Genomic DNA, 16,463 nt, shown 5'->3' on the forward strand with positions numbered 1-16,463 from the left:
CCCCTCTCCCTCTTAGTGTATCTGAGTAATAAGACGGTCCTTCTCCCTCTCCCTCACCCTCTCCCTTTTCGCTGGTCCGGCACTCCCAATTCCCTTTCGTGAGTTTCCACTCAAGGAGGTAGCTCCGCTTCTAAACGCGGCCTAGCCGGTGGTAGTACTGCTTCGACTTCAGGAACTGGTCCAGATCGGACTTCACCTTGTTCTTCAGCTCCGCGTCCATCGCCACTCACTGGCGTCGAAGTTCACGTACAGCTTGATATCCTTTTTTCTTCGTTGCTCAATCTCGTCAGCGACAGAGAGAATATGCTAGAAGTACTGCCGGAAGACTCTGTGCTTGTCTTTCTTCTTTAATCGAAGAACGAGCGCGTCGTCGGAGGCGTTGGTCCAGGAGAGCCTGGCGCCAAGGAAGGTGTCATGAACGGTGTGGTTAGGGTCGAGGTGGAGGAAGATGTCAAAGGGATTGGGGTAATCAGAATCTTCAACAGAGGGAAGAGAATCGAGGTAGGTGAGGATTTTCTGGTAGAGGCTATTGTCCTTATTGTTGTATGCTCTGTTATTTTTAGATTGTCTCTTTATTGAAGAATGACTATACATTTATCCAAGAGTTGTTTGCTAGGCTAAAATCACCAACCACCTCTCAAGAATCAAAGAAGAACTTGGTATCCAGGCTGCTTTTCTCTGTTTTATAATATTTATGTATTTATAATGATAATCATCATAAGTAAAGTTAATTATGACTAACATAACTGGGTTGGTATGTGGGAGGGAGTAGATGTTTTAATTTGTGTGAGCGTGTGTTTCTTAGCTGGCAATTGCCAAACTATAGGTACCAAAAATATTTTAGCTGGCATATTATTAATAAGAAAAGAATCTCAATACAAGCTTTATATATATATAAAAAACTCAGTACAATTTGTTGTTGAAAAAGTTATAAATTTCATTTTTCTTAGAATTGATAACTTGGCCACCACCAAGCCATAAACAATTTGTAGTACCATGTAAGCTTGACTAGAGGATACCACATTGCCACTTTTTGCTGATTAATTTTGTCTATTCTGCAACATTAACAATGCAGGGGTGAATTTGCTCGATTTGTTGCTAATAAAAAGATCCTCAAAAGCCTCAAGATGGAAGATTGTTCTAACCTGGGAGGTTTTGTTCTTTGTTCGTCTAGTCTTTTTACCCTTTGACTGTCTGTCTCTGTCTAAAATGGTGATTAACTTTTCAAAAGAACCATATATAGATGGTGAAACTTTTTAAATAATAAATATTGGAGTTCAATCCATATAATTAAATATAAGAGGTTTGGTGCTTGTAACCTCCTGATCTCGCTCAGTATTTAGTCAACTGAGTTATCTTACTAAAAAGGCAATGCTATTTTATGTTTTAGAGTTATGATGATAAAGGGCCTGCCATAGATGCTGTTGTCTGGTATGATGGAGAGGTTTGGAGGGTTGCTCTTGACACACACAGTCTTGATGATGATCCAGATTGTGGGAAGCTTGCTAACTTTATACCCTTAACCAATTATAGGTACATTTGGTTGTTGATGTTATTTCTTCTAAAATTTTAATCTCAGCCGATTGCTTTTGTGCAGAGAAATATTGTGAAATTGGTAGATACTCATTTTTGGTATATACTTATGTTTTTTTAGCTGCTATAAGTATAATTTAACTAAAGTTTTTATGGTCGTTAATTGATAGTTGACAAATAATAATAACAACAGTTTACATTTATGTGTATTGATAACAAGAGCCACGTGGTGATTGCAGTATAGGATATAATAGTTATAGCAGAAGTCTACTTCCTATGAATATATTATCTTTTTTGGCAAATGTCATTTGCGTATGATTCGGAGACCGAATAATATATTAACATAATTAGTATATGCTAATATATGTTATTTTTAATTATTTATATTTTTTCTGATGGGATATGAACCAGAAAAATATCAATAATTAAAAATAATATTGAATTCAAGGACGGTGTTTACATCAGTAACGTCTTTGAATGTCAGCATTTTAAGACGGTATTTACATCAGCACCGTCTTTGAATGTCAGTTTACTAAGACAGTGCTTACATCAGCAACGCCTTAGAATGTCTACATTCAAAGACGATGCTGAGGTAAACATCGTCTTTGAAAGTTGCTTACTTTTTAAGACGATGCTTTCATACACGTCATTGTAATTTATAACCTTCAACGACGTTACATTCTAAGACGGGCGAAAAACGTCGTTGTATCTCACTTTAGACCGTCGTTGAAGTCCTTTTTTATAGTAGTGGTGTGTTGTAGTATTACAAAAAAAAAAAATATAAAGTCTTACACTCCCTAAATTAGCTTTAGTTGAATCATTTATATATCAACTTATGATATAAACTTTAAAAATAATTAACATGAAAGTTTCACACACGTGAATTTGGGATTTTGATTTTGTCGATGTTAACAAATCACTAATTTATTTGACCACTTTATTACAATCATTTTGATTTTATTTACAATAATCACATTAAATTATCTTTATGTCTTTGTCTGTAACTGTTTGAGACACATTAAAAACTTCTCTTCTTTATTCTTTTTTATTTTCTTTCTTTGTTCTTGGATCCATGTTTGAGTCTTGATAGATCTGTAGCCTCAAGAATATTATTTTTTCTCATATCAAGAATATTTATTTATAAACATAAATTCCTAATCTTTTTTAAAAAGAGAAAACCAATTCATAATATATTTTTTATTCTAAATAATATCTTAAAAATTTCAAACAAATAACAAATTCTTAAAACATAAACTAAATTATTTTTTTTTAAACTAAAAATATCAAACATATTTTCAACACCTGCTCTTTAACCACAAATTTTATGGTCTGTACAATTAAAGAGTCTAAGTATTTAGATTCGATCTCCGAGGACCAATCATGGGTTCACTTTGTGCATATGAAAAAAGGCTCGAGAGAATACATGATAAGCCTTTGGAGCAAGTCCCCAGAGTCAAAGGGTAGATGAAAGAAAAATGAAAAAGAAAGAAATAAAAAAATCGTGGTCGTGAAAGAGGAAAAGAATGTGCGTGCCCAACCAAGAAAAGACCATGGCAATTTTAAGGAGTCAACAATCCATTAGAGGTCATGGAAAATGAAAGGCTATAAGCAATTTTAGTAGAATAAATGAAAATATTGATAAAATAATGTTAAATATTATATTTGTCATAAGTATGATCATTTTTGTAGGAGTGTAGAGCCAATATTGTCAATAACGAAGAAAGTGAAAAGCCAATACTATTACTAGCATTAATAATGAAGAGAATAATGATACTTGTTTATGGAATCTTAATTAACAATGCAACAAGTGATCACATGTGCAATTACAAGAAGAAAATTGTAGAACTTCAAGATAAGGTAAAGGTAAATGTTGTTTTGTGATGATTCTTCCAATGGACAAATAATCATACTTCTACTTATATTCATATAAATTAAAAAAAAATCCATTATTATATTATTTTATTTACAAGTAATTTGTTATTATATTTTACCTTTTATTATTATATTAGTGTAAACTTAAAACACATATTACAAAGTAATCATTTTAGAAAATTATATGAATATTTGTAAATAAAATTGCTTTCTGTTTTATTATTTTACTTGGCCTATTAAACTTTTGTAATTTATAAAATAAATTTTTAAGTAATTATTATTATTATTATAAAAATATAAAAATACAAACAAAAACAAAAGTAAATAATATTTTTTTGGGGTTAAATAATATGTGTTGTCATCGCTTATGTAGTCTTCAAGTTCAATTTCTGTCATATCAATATATATACCCATAGACCATAGTTATGCATAGAGAATATATTCTGTGGATATCCAAATTCTAAAATCATGCTTAGCGAATCCGATTTTTCTTTTTCTTTGAGGTACTCTCGATTATATGCTGTATTTCTGTTAATTATTGTGTAACGGAAGCATTGTCCATGTTTTTATACTCCACAGTCAATTGCAGTGACAATACTGAGCGTAATAAAATAACTCGTCCGCGTGTTTTTAAGTTGCTAATGGAAACTGGGCCCAATTGATGGGTTGTCTTCCTTCTCCTAAGGGGTGATGCTGGATGCAGCCGTTTTATTGCTTGTGCACTTAGCATTTTTTGTTAATTCCAAAATTATTCTATGATTGATCCGTATGATTTATACGGATAAACTTGATCCGTAAATATAATTTAAACATACGGATCAACTTGATTCGTATAAAATTCGTATGATTCATACGGATCAATATGATCCATATGAGTCGTACATATCAAGTTGATCCGTATGAGTATGGATTAAGTTGAACCATGTGATTCATACGGATCAAATTAATTTATATGACTCGTACGGATCAACTTGAGTGAAGAGCATTTTCGCCCATTCACTTAAAATGCTGGGTGCACCTAGTATCACCCTCTCCTAAGCCTAATATTGGGCTTCTCTCATAAATGAAAAAACGTTGTACTCTTTTATCCAAATCATCAATTTTTGGTCATTAACTTGTTGGGAATAAAAATATAATGCAACCACCATAGCTTGAAATCAAACTCAATTTCTGAGCTTTGTTTTTCCCATGAATAAAAAAACTCAATTTATGAAAAATATATATACATATAAGATATTTAAGCTTGACTTGTGCATTTAAATAAATTAAATTTATAGTTTGGGCTTGACTTATTGAAAAAAAAAATCTTTGATCTTAACTTGTTTATAACTAGATTATTTTTTTTCAATTATCAAATATACTATAGTTGAGTGTTTTTTTATTTTATTAATTTGATATTTAATAAACATTTTTATGATAGAAGGAAAGATAAAAGTAAAAAGAAAAGATAAAAGAATACTTGAATATAAAAATCATGTAATAACAATTTTTAAAATAAAACTATAGTTTACAAAGTATATCTTTCATATCTAAAATTACTTTGTTTTTTCATTGCACAAACAAAATTGTGAGTCCCGCATTTTATTTTAATGAATCTCTTTAATAATTTTGTAGTTTTAAATAATTTTTAATCAATAGGAGATGATGTACTTAAAAAAGGTGTTTGAGAGTGTGTTTCACTTCTTTTGTTTATGTAAGAAATCCTTTTTCTTAGGCTTCACGTAAGAATTTGATGTAATTTACACAACAAAATCCCCCTTTAAGCTAAGTTCTCCAGTATTAAACTTTATCTGGAAACTCTTTTTGGTCTTCTCATTATTTTATTCTTTACTCTTCTATGTTCATATAAATCCCTCCTGAAGTGGCTTCCAAATAGAGAATGTGCTTTTCGTGTGTTTAATAAATTATGTGTACTAATATATTTTTATTTAATAATTAATTTATATTGTTAATAAATTAAATTATATGATATAGGTTGGATTGGATTAAAAAAATAAAACTCATTATCCAATCCGTTCATGATTGGATCTTAATCAGTTTAAGTCAAATTTAATCCAAACATTTTAAAAAAATCCAAAATTCAACTGAATTATATTAAGGTGGATTGGATCATGGATTAAGTTTAAACCCATAACATTGGTATCCTTTAATTCCTTGGGTGATATACAAAAATGGAATGACTTCATAAAGGATAGAATAGAATCACCATTTTTTTTAATCCTTACAGGAGTAAAAATCTTTTAATGTGAATAAAGTAGCCAAGTATGCCTTCGTTTCGTCACATGGTTTTCGAGAGCATTTAATTGCATTTTTAAAGATGATTTTTTTTCTTTAATTTATTTTCAAACACGTGCATCATACATTCAAATATTAATACAAGCCAACAATTACAAGTGAGAAAAAAAAAAAAAAAAAGAAGATCTGCACAATGTTGAAAGTCAAAACTGGCGAACATATACGAATGTGTTTTGGTTGAAAAACAAAGTTTTCTGAAAGACGTGACCTTTGATTTGAGTTTAATATTCCTGCGTATAGAGAAACAAAAAATTTGGTGATGACCCTGATTTTAACTCCTTATGATACTGAAACATTAGTCTCTCTCACTATAGAAATATATTTGGGAGCGAAAAAAAACTAGAGTACATGTTTTAACTTAAACAGTACCAAAAATTGGTCTTTTTTCTTCGTCTTGATTCAGGAGTGGGAGTGCAGAAAGGGGTATGAATGCCCCCAAGTGAATTTAAATCAGGAAATGGCCGTAACCTTGCAAATGAGAATGTAAAAAGAATGAAGTGTGGATAAAATTAGGAACGAAAATCGTTGACTTATGGTGACGGGTTAAAGCATGTTATCATTGGCATTTGAAAATGGGCTTATTTGGCGTGAACTTTGAACTGATAAGTGATCCTGATAGCCAAATACAGTGAAAAGCACTATTGAACATTAAGGTGTGCAGGGCGCGACTTGGTTACTTTTTGAATGGTTTGTCCTTTCTCAGCAACAAACCCCGTGAGACTGTCCCAGCAAGCATCGTATCACCACCCTTATGGAACACAAAAGAATAAAAAGATCATAAGAATAGGTATTTTTCACTCGTCATGTTGTGTTATGGGACTGAAGATTTCCAAGTCTTACCGCAGAAAATCATATTCCACTTGGTTTATAAGCCTCAAGTTTTATGGGCATTATCAACTAATTGTTTTTCTATTTTTAAAGGCAGTAGCATCGTTCACTATGATTGCAATCCTTAAGTTTGTGTGTTTGACATCTACACAAAATCCACACACTTAAATCAATGAGGACAATGGTAATAATAAAAATGGGAACCTTAAACAGTTAGACCTTTACACTCAAGCTTTAACCTTCTGGTTTGGCTCGAAGACATACTTAATAAGAGAATCCTTAATAGACAACAGCTCTGGAAATTCCTTCTTCAATTTGGCTGCGTCAAGCTAATTAATTGTTGCTCCTGGGAGCAACAATCACCTTCGCCTGTTCCTCAAGAGTGAAGTTCTTCCAAGTGAAATTGGGGTCAACATAATCCCTGTACATCTCCAAGATTTCATTGTGACTAACCACTCCAGGGTTAGTAAAGTTCCAGATCCCAGTCAGATTCCTCTTCCCCATCTCAATGGAGATAGGAAGCAGTTCATCCAATATAGTCATCGAATTCGGAATGTCGGTTTCTTTGAAGCCGATTCCGGATCCAAGGGGGTGATCGGAGTCGTACTCGAAGATGCAGTCGGTGGCGTAGTTGATGAGAATGAGGCCGTGGTCGCGGCAGACGTCGGCGAGGGTGAGGGTTCCGATGACGTTGGTTCGGATGGTCTCGACTTTGTGGGATTCGCACCAATCGACGTTGGGGCGGCCCGTGACGCCGGCGGCGTTGAAGACGTGAGTGGGCTTGAGCTGGGCTATGTCGGCTTGGAGGGAGGCGCGGTTCTGGAGGCGGCCGGAGCCGTATTGGAAGGGGATGCCCTGGGCACGGCAGAGGGTGCCGAGGAGGCCGCCAATCCAGCCCGCGCGGCCGTAGATGAGGAAGTTGAGGGAATGGGCCGCGGAGGCGCCGTTGGCTGGGAAGTCCATGATGTCTCTCTCTCTCTGTGACAGTGAAAGAGAGAAAAAGAAAGAGCGAGAGAATACGCTAGATCTCTGCTATCTATCTAATAATACTAAAGATTCGTTTACTGGCTCAATTGAAAAATCATTACAATGAGATTTGATGAGGTGATACATATGAATGTCTGTGTCACTCTCAACAACAGGGAAAAGAAAGAAATTATATTTATATATAATAAGAAAGAAAACAAGTTTGACAATTAACAGAAAAAGAAAGAATAAAAGTCTAGAAAGTCTCATGCGTTTTGAATGTGATTGTTGAATGTGTATGGTATTTGTACATCTTACAAAAAAATTACACAAATTCCACTTAAATTCATCCTAAAAATAATTCATTGAAGTTTGTATATTTTGACTTATTGAGACTTGTTATAAGTTATAAAGAATTTTAATAAATATCATCATTTTTTTATCTAGTCCTAATTAAATACCACATAACTTCATTATAAAAATAAGTTTTTTTAAAATTATTTGAAATATTAATCCGGTACACAACCTAACATATATGTTATCTATCACCTATATCATCACTATACAAAGGAGATGCTTTTTATTTTACAACTTTATTAGACCCTTATTATACCTTTCAAATGTCTTCAAAAACTAGTTACTAAAATTATCTACTATTTCTTTACATTTTTTATTTTCAATTTAACCTCTACTCTCTCTTCCAATTTCATTTTATTTTATAAAAATATAGAAAAAAAGAAAGATAAACTCTAGTGAAACAAAATACCTAAATTGATAATCAATATTTGCATGTTTTTGTTTATTTGCCTTTTCCTTTTAATAATAATTCTGATGAAAGAATATTAAGAGACACAGTTTATCGTTTCTTTAAAAGAAAATCAAAATAAGAAAAGTTATATTTTACAAAAAAATTTCCAAAATAGGAAAATAAGAAATGATTTCTGTAAATATGCCTCATCACTTACGGCATATTTCCAGTTGAAAACGAGAATCAGCTGAGTAGGCGAGTAGCTTTACTAGTAAGCCAAAGAGGAATGACGATACACACAGTACACTGGTAATCTTTGTTTCAATTTTCTGGTTATGTGGATTTGAGGAAGGGGATGTAACAACTAGCTAGGGCTTGCAACTTCAGATATGTCGTAAGTTTATTTTAATTTGCTAGATGATACCAAAAGAAAAGAAAATTTGCTAGTGAAGGAAAATCATTGAGTGCTGATGTTAATTTTCCTGACTTACCAATTCACCCAAAGTAGCCTCAACCAGTCAACCTACAAGCACTTGCTTGGTCACTGTTAATGGCTCCTAATTTTGTCATTAATAATCATATTCATATATTTGAATAGTAGTTCTACTTTTTCTTTCACCTCATTTTTTTCTCTCTTATCTTTCTCATGTTACATCTCATTACCTGTTTATATTTCTCACTTTTTTCTCTTTTATATCTCTCTGTTGTTTTTACATCATGCATCAAACGATGGAGTGTTAAATCGACCAGTAATATATACACATCAAACATGTGTTTGTAATAGCAACAGTAAAATATACACATCAAACATCAACCACAGAATTAGGAACAAGTAGACCAAAGCAGCAGTGCCATAAACCTGAGAATCACATTCTGTTGTTTCCACCGACAAACCCCAGTGGTTGAAATTACTGTCATCAAATTGGGGCCATATATATCCCATCAAACGAAACATAAGAAAACCTGTTACCAGGCACAGTAATATATATTTATATTTTGGATCCACGTTATTATCTTTGTTTGTCTTTCTATCTCTTATTCGTTTTACATCTTGTATTCCATAGGAGATAGTTCTTTAACTTTTGTCACGAAAGAGGATCAAACTTGGTAAAAGTAATCTGCATTTCCACCTTTTAGATCTATGTTTACTGTCACTTGACTAACAATTTCCTGAATTTTAAAAGCAGAATATTCCATCTTTAAATTCTCAAATATCTTCTTTTTCACCCTCTAATTCTTCGTAAAAGTTTAACCATGCTTAATTGGTTGTCTTGGCTTTTTACATATCTGATAAATATCTGTATCTCAATGTAACAGCTGACCGGGGAAGCCGAAACACTTTGATTTCATTAGCCAATTCGTCCTTAAATTCCTTTTTGCATCCTTACAAATTACAGTTATCTCCTCCAAAGGATGGAGATGTTAGTACTTGTAAATTTAACTGATATCAAGTACAACACAAAATTTACATAATAGTACATGTAAGCAAATCAAGTATAGGAAACACTTGCAGCCTTTCAGCTGCTAAAAATACTTCTTCGGCCAGTCAAATCATAGCAAACAATTTACATATAAAAAACACTTGAAAGAAATGGAGGCAACCATGCACAACAAGAAGAATAGTTCGTATCCGTTATGTATTCCATGAATTTACAACCATCACTTTTGTAAGCCATCTTATGTTATAGTGCATCACCTATTATCTTCTGCACCAGACTGGAATCCTTAGTGGGCATACTCTCTGTCAGCAATTAGCATAAAGTAATTAAAAGTCCATAAACATATATAAATGTTGCTATATCTGTTCCAACCCGAAACTAAATCTCTCTACCTCTTGCGCTTGGACTTCAGAGAGGTAACTGATTGAGAGTTGCTGTGCCAGTTGCGTTTCCTTTGATTGATGAACCAATTATTGATTTGCTTCAGCTGCAACCCTGTCTCCTCCACAAGTTTTGCCTTGTCATCTTCCTGAAAGAATAAAAAATTTAGTGACAATCTAATTAAGCCAGAGCCCAGAAGTACCATATCATCAAATGATCAATGTGTTGCGAGCTAAAACCTAAAAGATACTATGATGTCGTTTGCACAATGTCAATAATATTAGTAACCTTCAATTATAAAGCATACATAGTCACACTAATTAGCTGGATCTTAATAGAATGAATTCTTCACAGCATAATTTATCGCTGGTTAGCTTACAAGAAACAACTCTGCATATGGTTTCATAGTCAGTCCCAAGCCCGGCTTAAGGAGAAGGGTTGATTTAGGCCCTTGACAACCACTATAAAATTTGGTCACGGTCAGCATGTTGAACATGAATCACCCACGACAGATTTTTACTAATTTTAGGTCATTACTTGGAAGTAAATCGTATGGCTCAAGTACAATGTCAAATGAGTTAGAGCTACCCCATCGGCTAGCTGACTTCACTCAGTGGGATAAGGATTTCGTTGTTGTTATTCTTGTTGTTAACTAACAATAAACATGCTTTTGTAAATATGTATGCAGCAGCAATAATAAACCTTAATAGTCTAGTTTTGGTTTCACCAAAACACAGAAATAAATTATAAGATTGATGAAACATAAAGGGACAGAAATTAGTTAATTTGCTTACACAATGAGTGATGCTCAATTGCTCACGAAGAAGATGGTTTACACATTACTTACAGTTGGGTAGGGCCACTTAGCATGTTGCTGCCACCAGGCCTTTAAAACCGATGTTGTGTCGCCTGGCAATTTCCCAGCTCTCCGTTTTCTTAATATTTCCTCCCTAACATCTTCAATTCTAGACTTAAAACCCTGCAGATATTAAATCTGGATTGTGATTCAAAGCCAAGGAAAAAAGAAATTGTCAATGACACACTTGCACTAACAGCATGCACATTGATTGTTGACTTTTTAAGAATAACCTGCTTGAGCTCAATCTTAAGCTCCTGACGAACTCTTTCCATCAGGGACCTTTCAGATTCTGTAGGAAGCAATGGACCAAATCCCATTAAGTCATGTCCCTCAGCGCTAGACTGGTCTAAAGAGCCATCCATCTGCAAATCATCTTCATCATCTGACATTGTTGCACCTGTTCCTTCTCCCAAACTGACTCCTGAATCACATAGTGAATCAGATAGAATGTGTTTGAAAAAGCTTAGGGGGAAAAGGTGTTTCATTTTTTATTAACTAGATTTGAGCACATACATACTTGTATGATTAGCATTAACTAGCCGTTGAATATTAAGGATGAATTATTGATGTAACTAATCTCAATACTAAAGATCCAGCTGCTAGTTCTGTGGTAATAAACACTACACATTGCACGAACTATAACAATTTCACCTCATTTTCTTTGCTTCTATCTTTATACTAGTATTAAAGACAGTGTAAAGAATGGTATGAAAGTTACAATCATTGTTACAAGTGAGACAACTCAGAAAGAGGTCTTCATAACGAGGTTTCAAACTACTCACGCTAAGAAAGAATCCAAAGAGGTTTTAAATACTCCTGCCAAACTATGAGTCAACTTTGAACCATTTATAACTTACTTTAATTTACATTGTCAATTAATTTTATTTAAAAATATTTAAAGGCAATTTTTGAGACGAAATTATCCTAATCTCTAATAGCCTTAAATGAGACTTGAGACTTCCTCGTATTCCTAGTAGTGGAAGCGACAATGATTGAAGACGTAAGTAGATGTTACCAGAGGCTTATGGGGTCATTGGGGTTGCCTATCTAGGGTACTAGTGACCTTATTATCAGTTATTACCTCAGACTTTTCCACATCTCACAAGAGTGAAGAGTCTCACGCTTCCTCCAACACTAGTCCCAATCAAACTAGTCTTCAAAGATTATTGAACAAGTGATGATGAAACTTCTTATAATAATAAAATGTATCAAACTTTTTCCATAAATTAAAATTAATTTACATGCCTTTAACTTTTTTAAATTATCTTATTCACACAAAGCAGTTTAATTTATTTTACCTACTTATTTTCTTCATGGATATTTGTTAAAAACTTTACCAAATTAAACCCATATCAATTAATATAAAATTATAATAATATTTTCTCTCATCCTATTTATAAGACAATTAACTAATTTATCGTAAGTAAAGTAATTAATTAATTTAATAATAATAAATGTCTTAAATTTATATTTTTTTCAAAATTATAATTATTATTAATACTCCCTTTTTTCCTCTCTCCTACTTGTTTGTCATTATAATTTTTTTTAACCGACGATATTTTAATTTAAAAATAATTAATGCAAGAGACATTATGAATTTGAAGTGAATCTAATAAAAAGAATCAAACATTACCTTTTAATTTTGGTCTTATAAATAAAATTCGAGGAAATAATAAACAAATCCAGTTCCAATTCTCAATGCAAGCTAATGAAATGTGTGTTAAGAAATTGGAAAATCTGATCTCATATTTTATTAAAATTATTAATACTACTTTCTTTTTTCTAATTTGTCACTTTTTATATCTTTATGAAAAAATTTAATATTTTTCAATTCTGTCTTTATCTGAAAAGAAAAAAAAATAGTGTATGAAAAGTTTCTCTAAATTAAACTTATATGAAATACAAAATTATAAATAACTTTAAAACAATAAAAAATTAATTATATTTTATCTATGTATTATATACATGAAGAAAGTGAGAAAATTAAGACTCAAACTAACATCTTACTTTAGACATTTGATTTTAATTCCACTAGCACCAACGTAATGTTGATGATTTTTTTATTATTAATGCAGTTCCTCCTGATTAGTAATATTTATCTTCGAGAAAAAAATAAAAGTTATAATTACTAAGAAAATATGTTGATTAACATATAAATAATCATAAACAAATATATTTTATTGCAATCTTAATTACAATATTTTAATTAATTATAATGACTTTATTATAAAATGAACAATTTCAAAATCTTCACACTCCAATTTTAGATTCCTTTTATATCATTTTCTATTGAGTAAACCACCATTTCCATTCTTAAAAATGTGAGGCCTCGCATAAAAGCATGAAAATGGCAAAAACATCCCCAAAATTACATTTTATCAGTCCAGTTAATCAATCGTAAGGATCTTAGTGTCTCTATTAACAAATGATGAGGTGACGTGTTAAGTGTTATGCCATGTACTTGTTGATCTGTCATGTTGCGATCACGTCAGCATAAATCAAAATAAAACTTTTAAAGTACAAAATGATAATAATATTTTATTTATTTATTTCCTCTCGCATCCCAAGATGACAGTGAAGAAAATAATTTTTTGAGACCGATAATTCTAACATACACTATTGACTTCAGATTATAAAGTACTGTTCAAATATGAAATTTAAATGCTATTCTAGACCAAAATCTGAAAATTACCAAAATTTCCCTCATGCATCAAACTATATTGAATCTCATTTTAAGACAAAATACAATTGGAAAAATTATAAAAGCTTTATTTTAAACTTAGAAAATTACTATAATATTTGAATTTTTTTCTACAACTATCTAGATTTTTGTTTAAAATTATCAAAATACCCTGAGCCTTTTGATCAAGAGTATTATTGTCTTTAGTTATTGTCGAAAATATTATCAATTGACAGTATAAGTTTAGTCACTATTTTGATTAAATATTATACTTTTTTTAAGGATTAATTATTATACTTTTATAACTTAATCCTTTTTATTATAAAATGAACAATTTTAAAATCTTCTCACTCCAATTTTATACTCACTTTATATTCTTAATAATATGTTGTATGAGCAGAACTAAACTGAAATTCCTTAAAAAGAAAGTCTTGATATTGGTATGAGTCTTGTGAATAAAAGAATTGATTGAGGGATTCCACTAAATCTTGCCACTGACTTTTTATCATTGTCTATTTTTGTTTCAGAAATCAAATCAGTATATATACTTTTTTATCTGTCTATGGGTTGTCAAAGAAAATATTTTTCCAGAATGAATTTGCTTGTGGCACTAGTTCCAAGTTTTTAATACTAGAAATTTTTCAGCAATATAACGGTTGAGTAATGCTATATTCTCTCAGGCTCCGTTCGGTAGTGAAAAGAAAAATAAAAGTCACATGAGATTAAAGTTTTTGAATTAAAATATAATATAAAAATATGAATGTTACATCACTTTATTATTTATTTATTTATTTTCTTTTTTCACCATTTTCTCTGCAGACAAAGGGGACTTTACTATCTTTTATGAAATAATGAATGAAAAATAAAAAATATTTAATGCTTTTAGAGATATAAAACACATCTAAAGCCTACTAGTAGGAGAATTTGTGCTTTTGTGGAAAGATGAAGTATGAGGATTTAGAATTATCCATAACGGTTGGATTTCTGAACCAACAAAGAAAAGTTACGGCATCAGAGGTTGTTGCCAATGGCAGCATGGTGGGCGAGAGTACCACCCTCCACCAAACAAACCCACTCTCTATATTCCTATTTCTGTATACTTCTCTAGACAACGTTAGTAGTAACACAACCACTCTCATTAGCCTTAACCGACCCAGAGAAAACACGCATCGGTTAATGCTATTCCTTTCTCTGAAATCGCTTCGAAGACAAGAAAAGAATTAATAACCAAAAGAAACCGCACCTCATACCAGAAATAGCTTACATGCCTAACGATTTTCTTTGCTTTTAATTAATACACAAGTGATGCCTTTCTCTTGTTCGCATAATAATAATTAAAGCCAACGAAAGAATCAGACAACAAATAAATTGAATTCCTGAGACGATGTTTAGAGAAGAAACCAACGAAGGAGAGAGTACCTGTCAGAGCTTGCAAGGTACTTTCAATATCACGGCAGGCCATCACAGCCTCCACGGCATGCACCCTCACATGTTGCTGAAGCTGCTCTTTAAATGTACACAACACAATCAAATACTGTGCCTGCATAAAATAATTAAATTGTCACACTAATCATAAAATTCACATCAATTCGCGAATTTTTATTATTGGCATAAACAAATAAATTCTTAAGAATTGAAGCTAAATATGAAAATGTACCTACAGAGATAATTGGCAATATTCTAAGTAATAATATTTTTTTATAATATCACATTTAATTCTTAGAATATTTCTTATATAAAATTAACTCATAAAATATTTTTTATACACAATTAAGTTTTTTTAAACAAAAAATTTAGGTGAATCAATTTAGAGTAAGTCTCAAGGTTCAAAAATGTTCATTCAATATTCTCAAATCGAAAAAATATTCAAATTCATTTTCTTATAAAATATGAGTCTAATATTTGTAAAGTATACTAATCATCATGCAAAAATAGTTTCTAAAATTTAGAAAATTTGATCGGTAAATATATAGAGTATAGACCAGATTTGCTCATATTTAAAAAAAAAAAATGAAATTAGAGTCTCAAACTTTATAATTTTATAAAAATTACAAATAGTAAGGACAAAAAGGAGATGAGAAATGGGAAAAGAAAATGTACCATGAAGTTGTCAAGTTCTTGTCGGTCATGGGGCGAGAGGGAATGGGAATGGTGTGAGGCATAAGAGCGGAGGAGATGGTGGGACTGCGATAACTGACCGTCGATGAGTGGCAACTGATCGATGGGTGTGGCCACGCGGAGGCATGACACGTGTGCAGACAGAAGCTGTTCATAGAGTGGATGGGTGGCTATCTCCGCCTTCACTTGACGGTGGTGGTGATGGTGGTCGCCGGCGGCGGACACTTCTCCGCTCACCATTCCCATTCCCAACCCTGCTTCTTGCATTCCCACTCACGCAAGGGGTGTTCGGAAGCAAAGAGCAGGCAAATTCAGAGATTATTTATGATTGTAATCTCTCGTTTTCGGCGTGTTTTATAACCCCCTGAGATAGGAACAACGATTTTACATAGACGGAGACATAGGGAAGCTAAAGCAATGAAAAGGATATCTCTTTCGGTAAGAGACGAGAGAAGGGGTATTTGATTTTGGGTAATGATGTTCTCACTCCGGTTAAATTAATTATTTGGTTTACTGGTGTCAATTTTGTCTCTGCATTTTAAAAACTACTAATTTAATTCACGTAAATAGTATGATAAAATTAGTTTTAAAGAGCATTAATTCTTTTAACATTAATGGTAATGTGATATGTCCTTGTTGACGAGAAAAATCATGTGTAGAAACTTGAACTACACATGTTGGATTAGGAAAACAATAAAAATGTTGTGAAATTTTAATCCAGAAAATTAATTTATTAAAGAATTT

General features: G+C 32.1%; 2 protein-coding genes across 2 annotated transcripts; both read right to left on the bottom strand.

Annotated features, from left to right (window-relative positions):
- Positions 1-6,713: 6,713 nt before the first annotated feature.
- LOC100801553 (bifunctional dTDP-4-dehydrorhamnose 3,5-epimerase/dTDP-4-dehydrorhamnose reductase) lies at positions 6,714-7,671 on the bottom strand. Its single transcript, XM_006579545.4, is given in 2 exon segments — positions 6,714-6,863; positions 6,865-7,671. Coding segments are annotated over 2 exon segments (735 nt in total). The 5' UTR covers positions 7,492-7,671; the 3' UTR covers positions 6,714-6,755.
- A 2,003-nt stretch (positions 7,672-9,674) lies between these two features.
- On the bottom strand, positions 9,675-16,181 carry LOC100803130 (homeobox protein HD1). Its single transcript, XM_003525691.4, has 6 exons — positions 15,702-16,181; positions 15,021-15,141; positions 11,152-11,342; positions 10,910-11,041; positions 10,074-10,210; positions 9,675-9,983 (listed from the first exon to the last, which is right to left on the bottom strand). The coding sequence occupies exons 1-6, from the start codon at positions 15,984-15,986 to the stop codon at positions 9,968-9,970; spliced, it is 882 nt and encodes a 293-aa protein (XP_003525739.1). The 5' UTR covers positions 15,987-16,181; the 3' UTR covers positions 9,675-9,967.
- Positions 16,182-16,463: the final 282 nt, after the last annotated feature.

The sequence above is a fragment of the Glycine max genome, chromosome 5 (genome assembly GCF_000004515.6).
Source record: "Glycine max cultivar Williams 82 chromosome 5, Glycine_max_v4.0, whole genome shotgun sequence".
In the NCBI taxonomy this organism is placed as follows: Eukaryota; Viridiplantae; Streptophyta; class Magnoliopsida; order Fabales; family Fabaceae; genus Glycine; species Glycine max.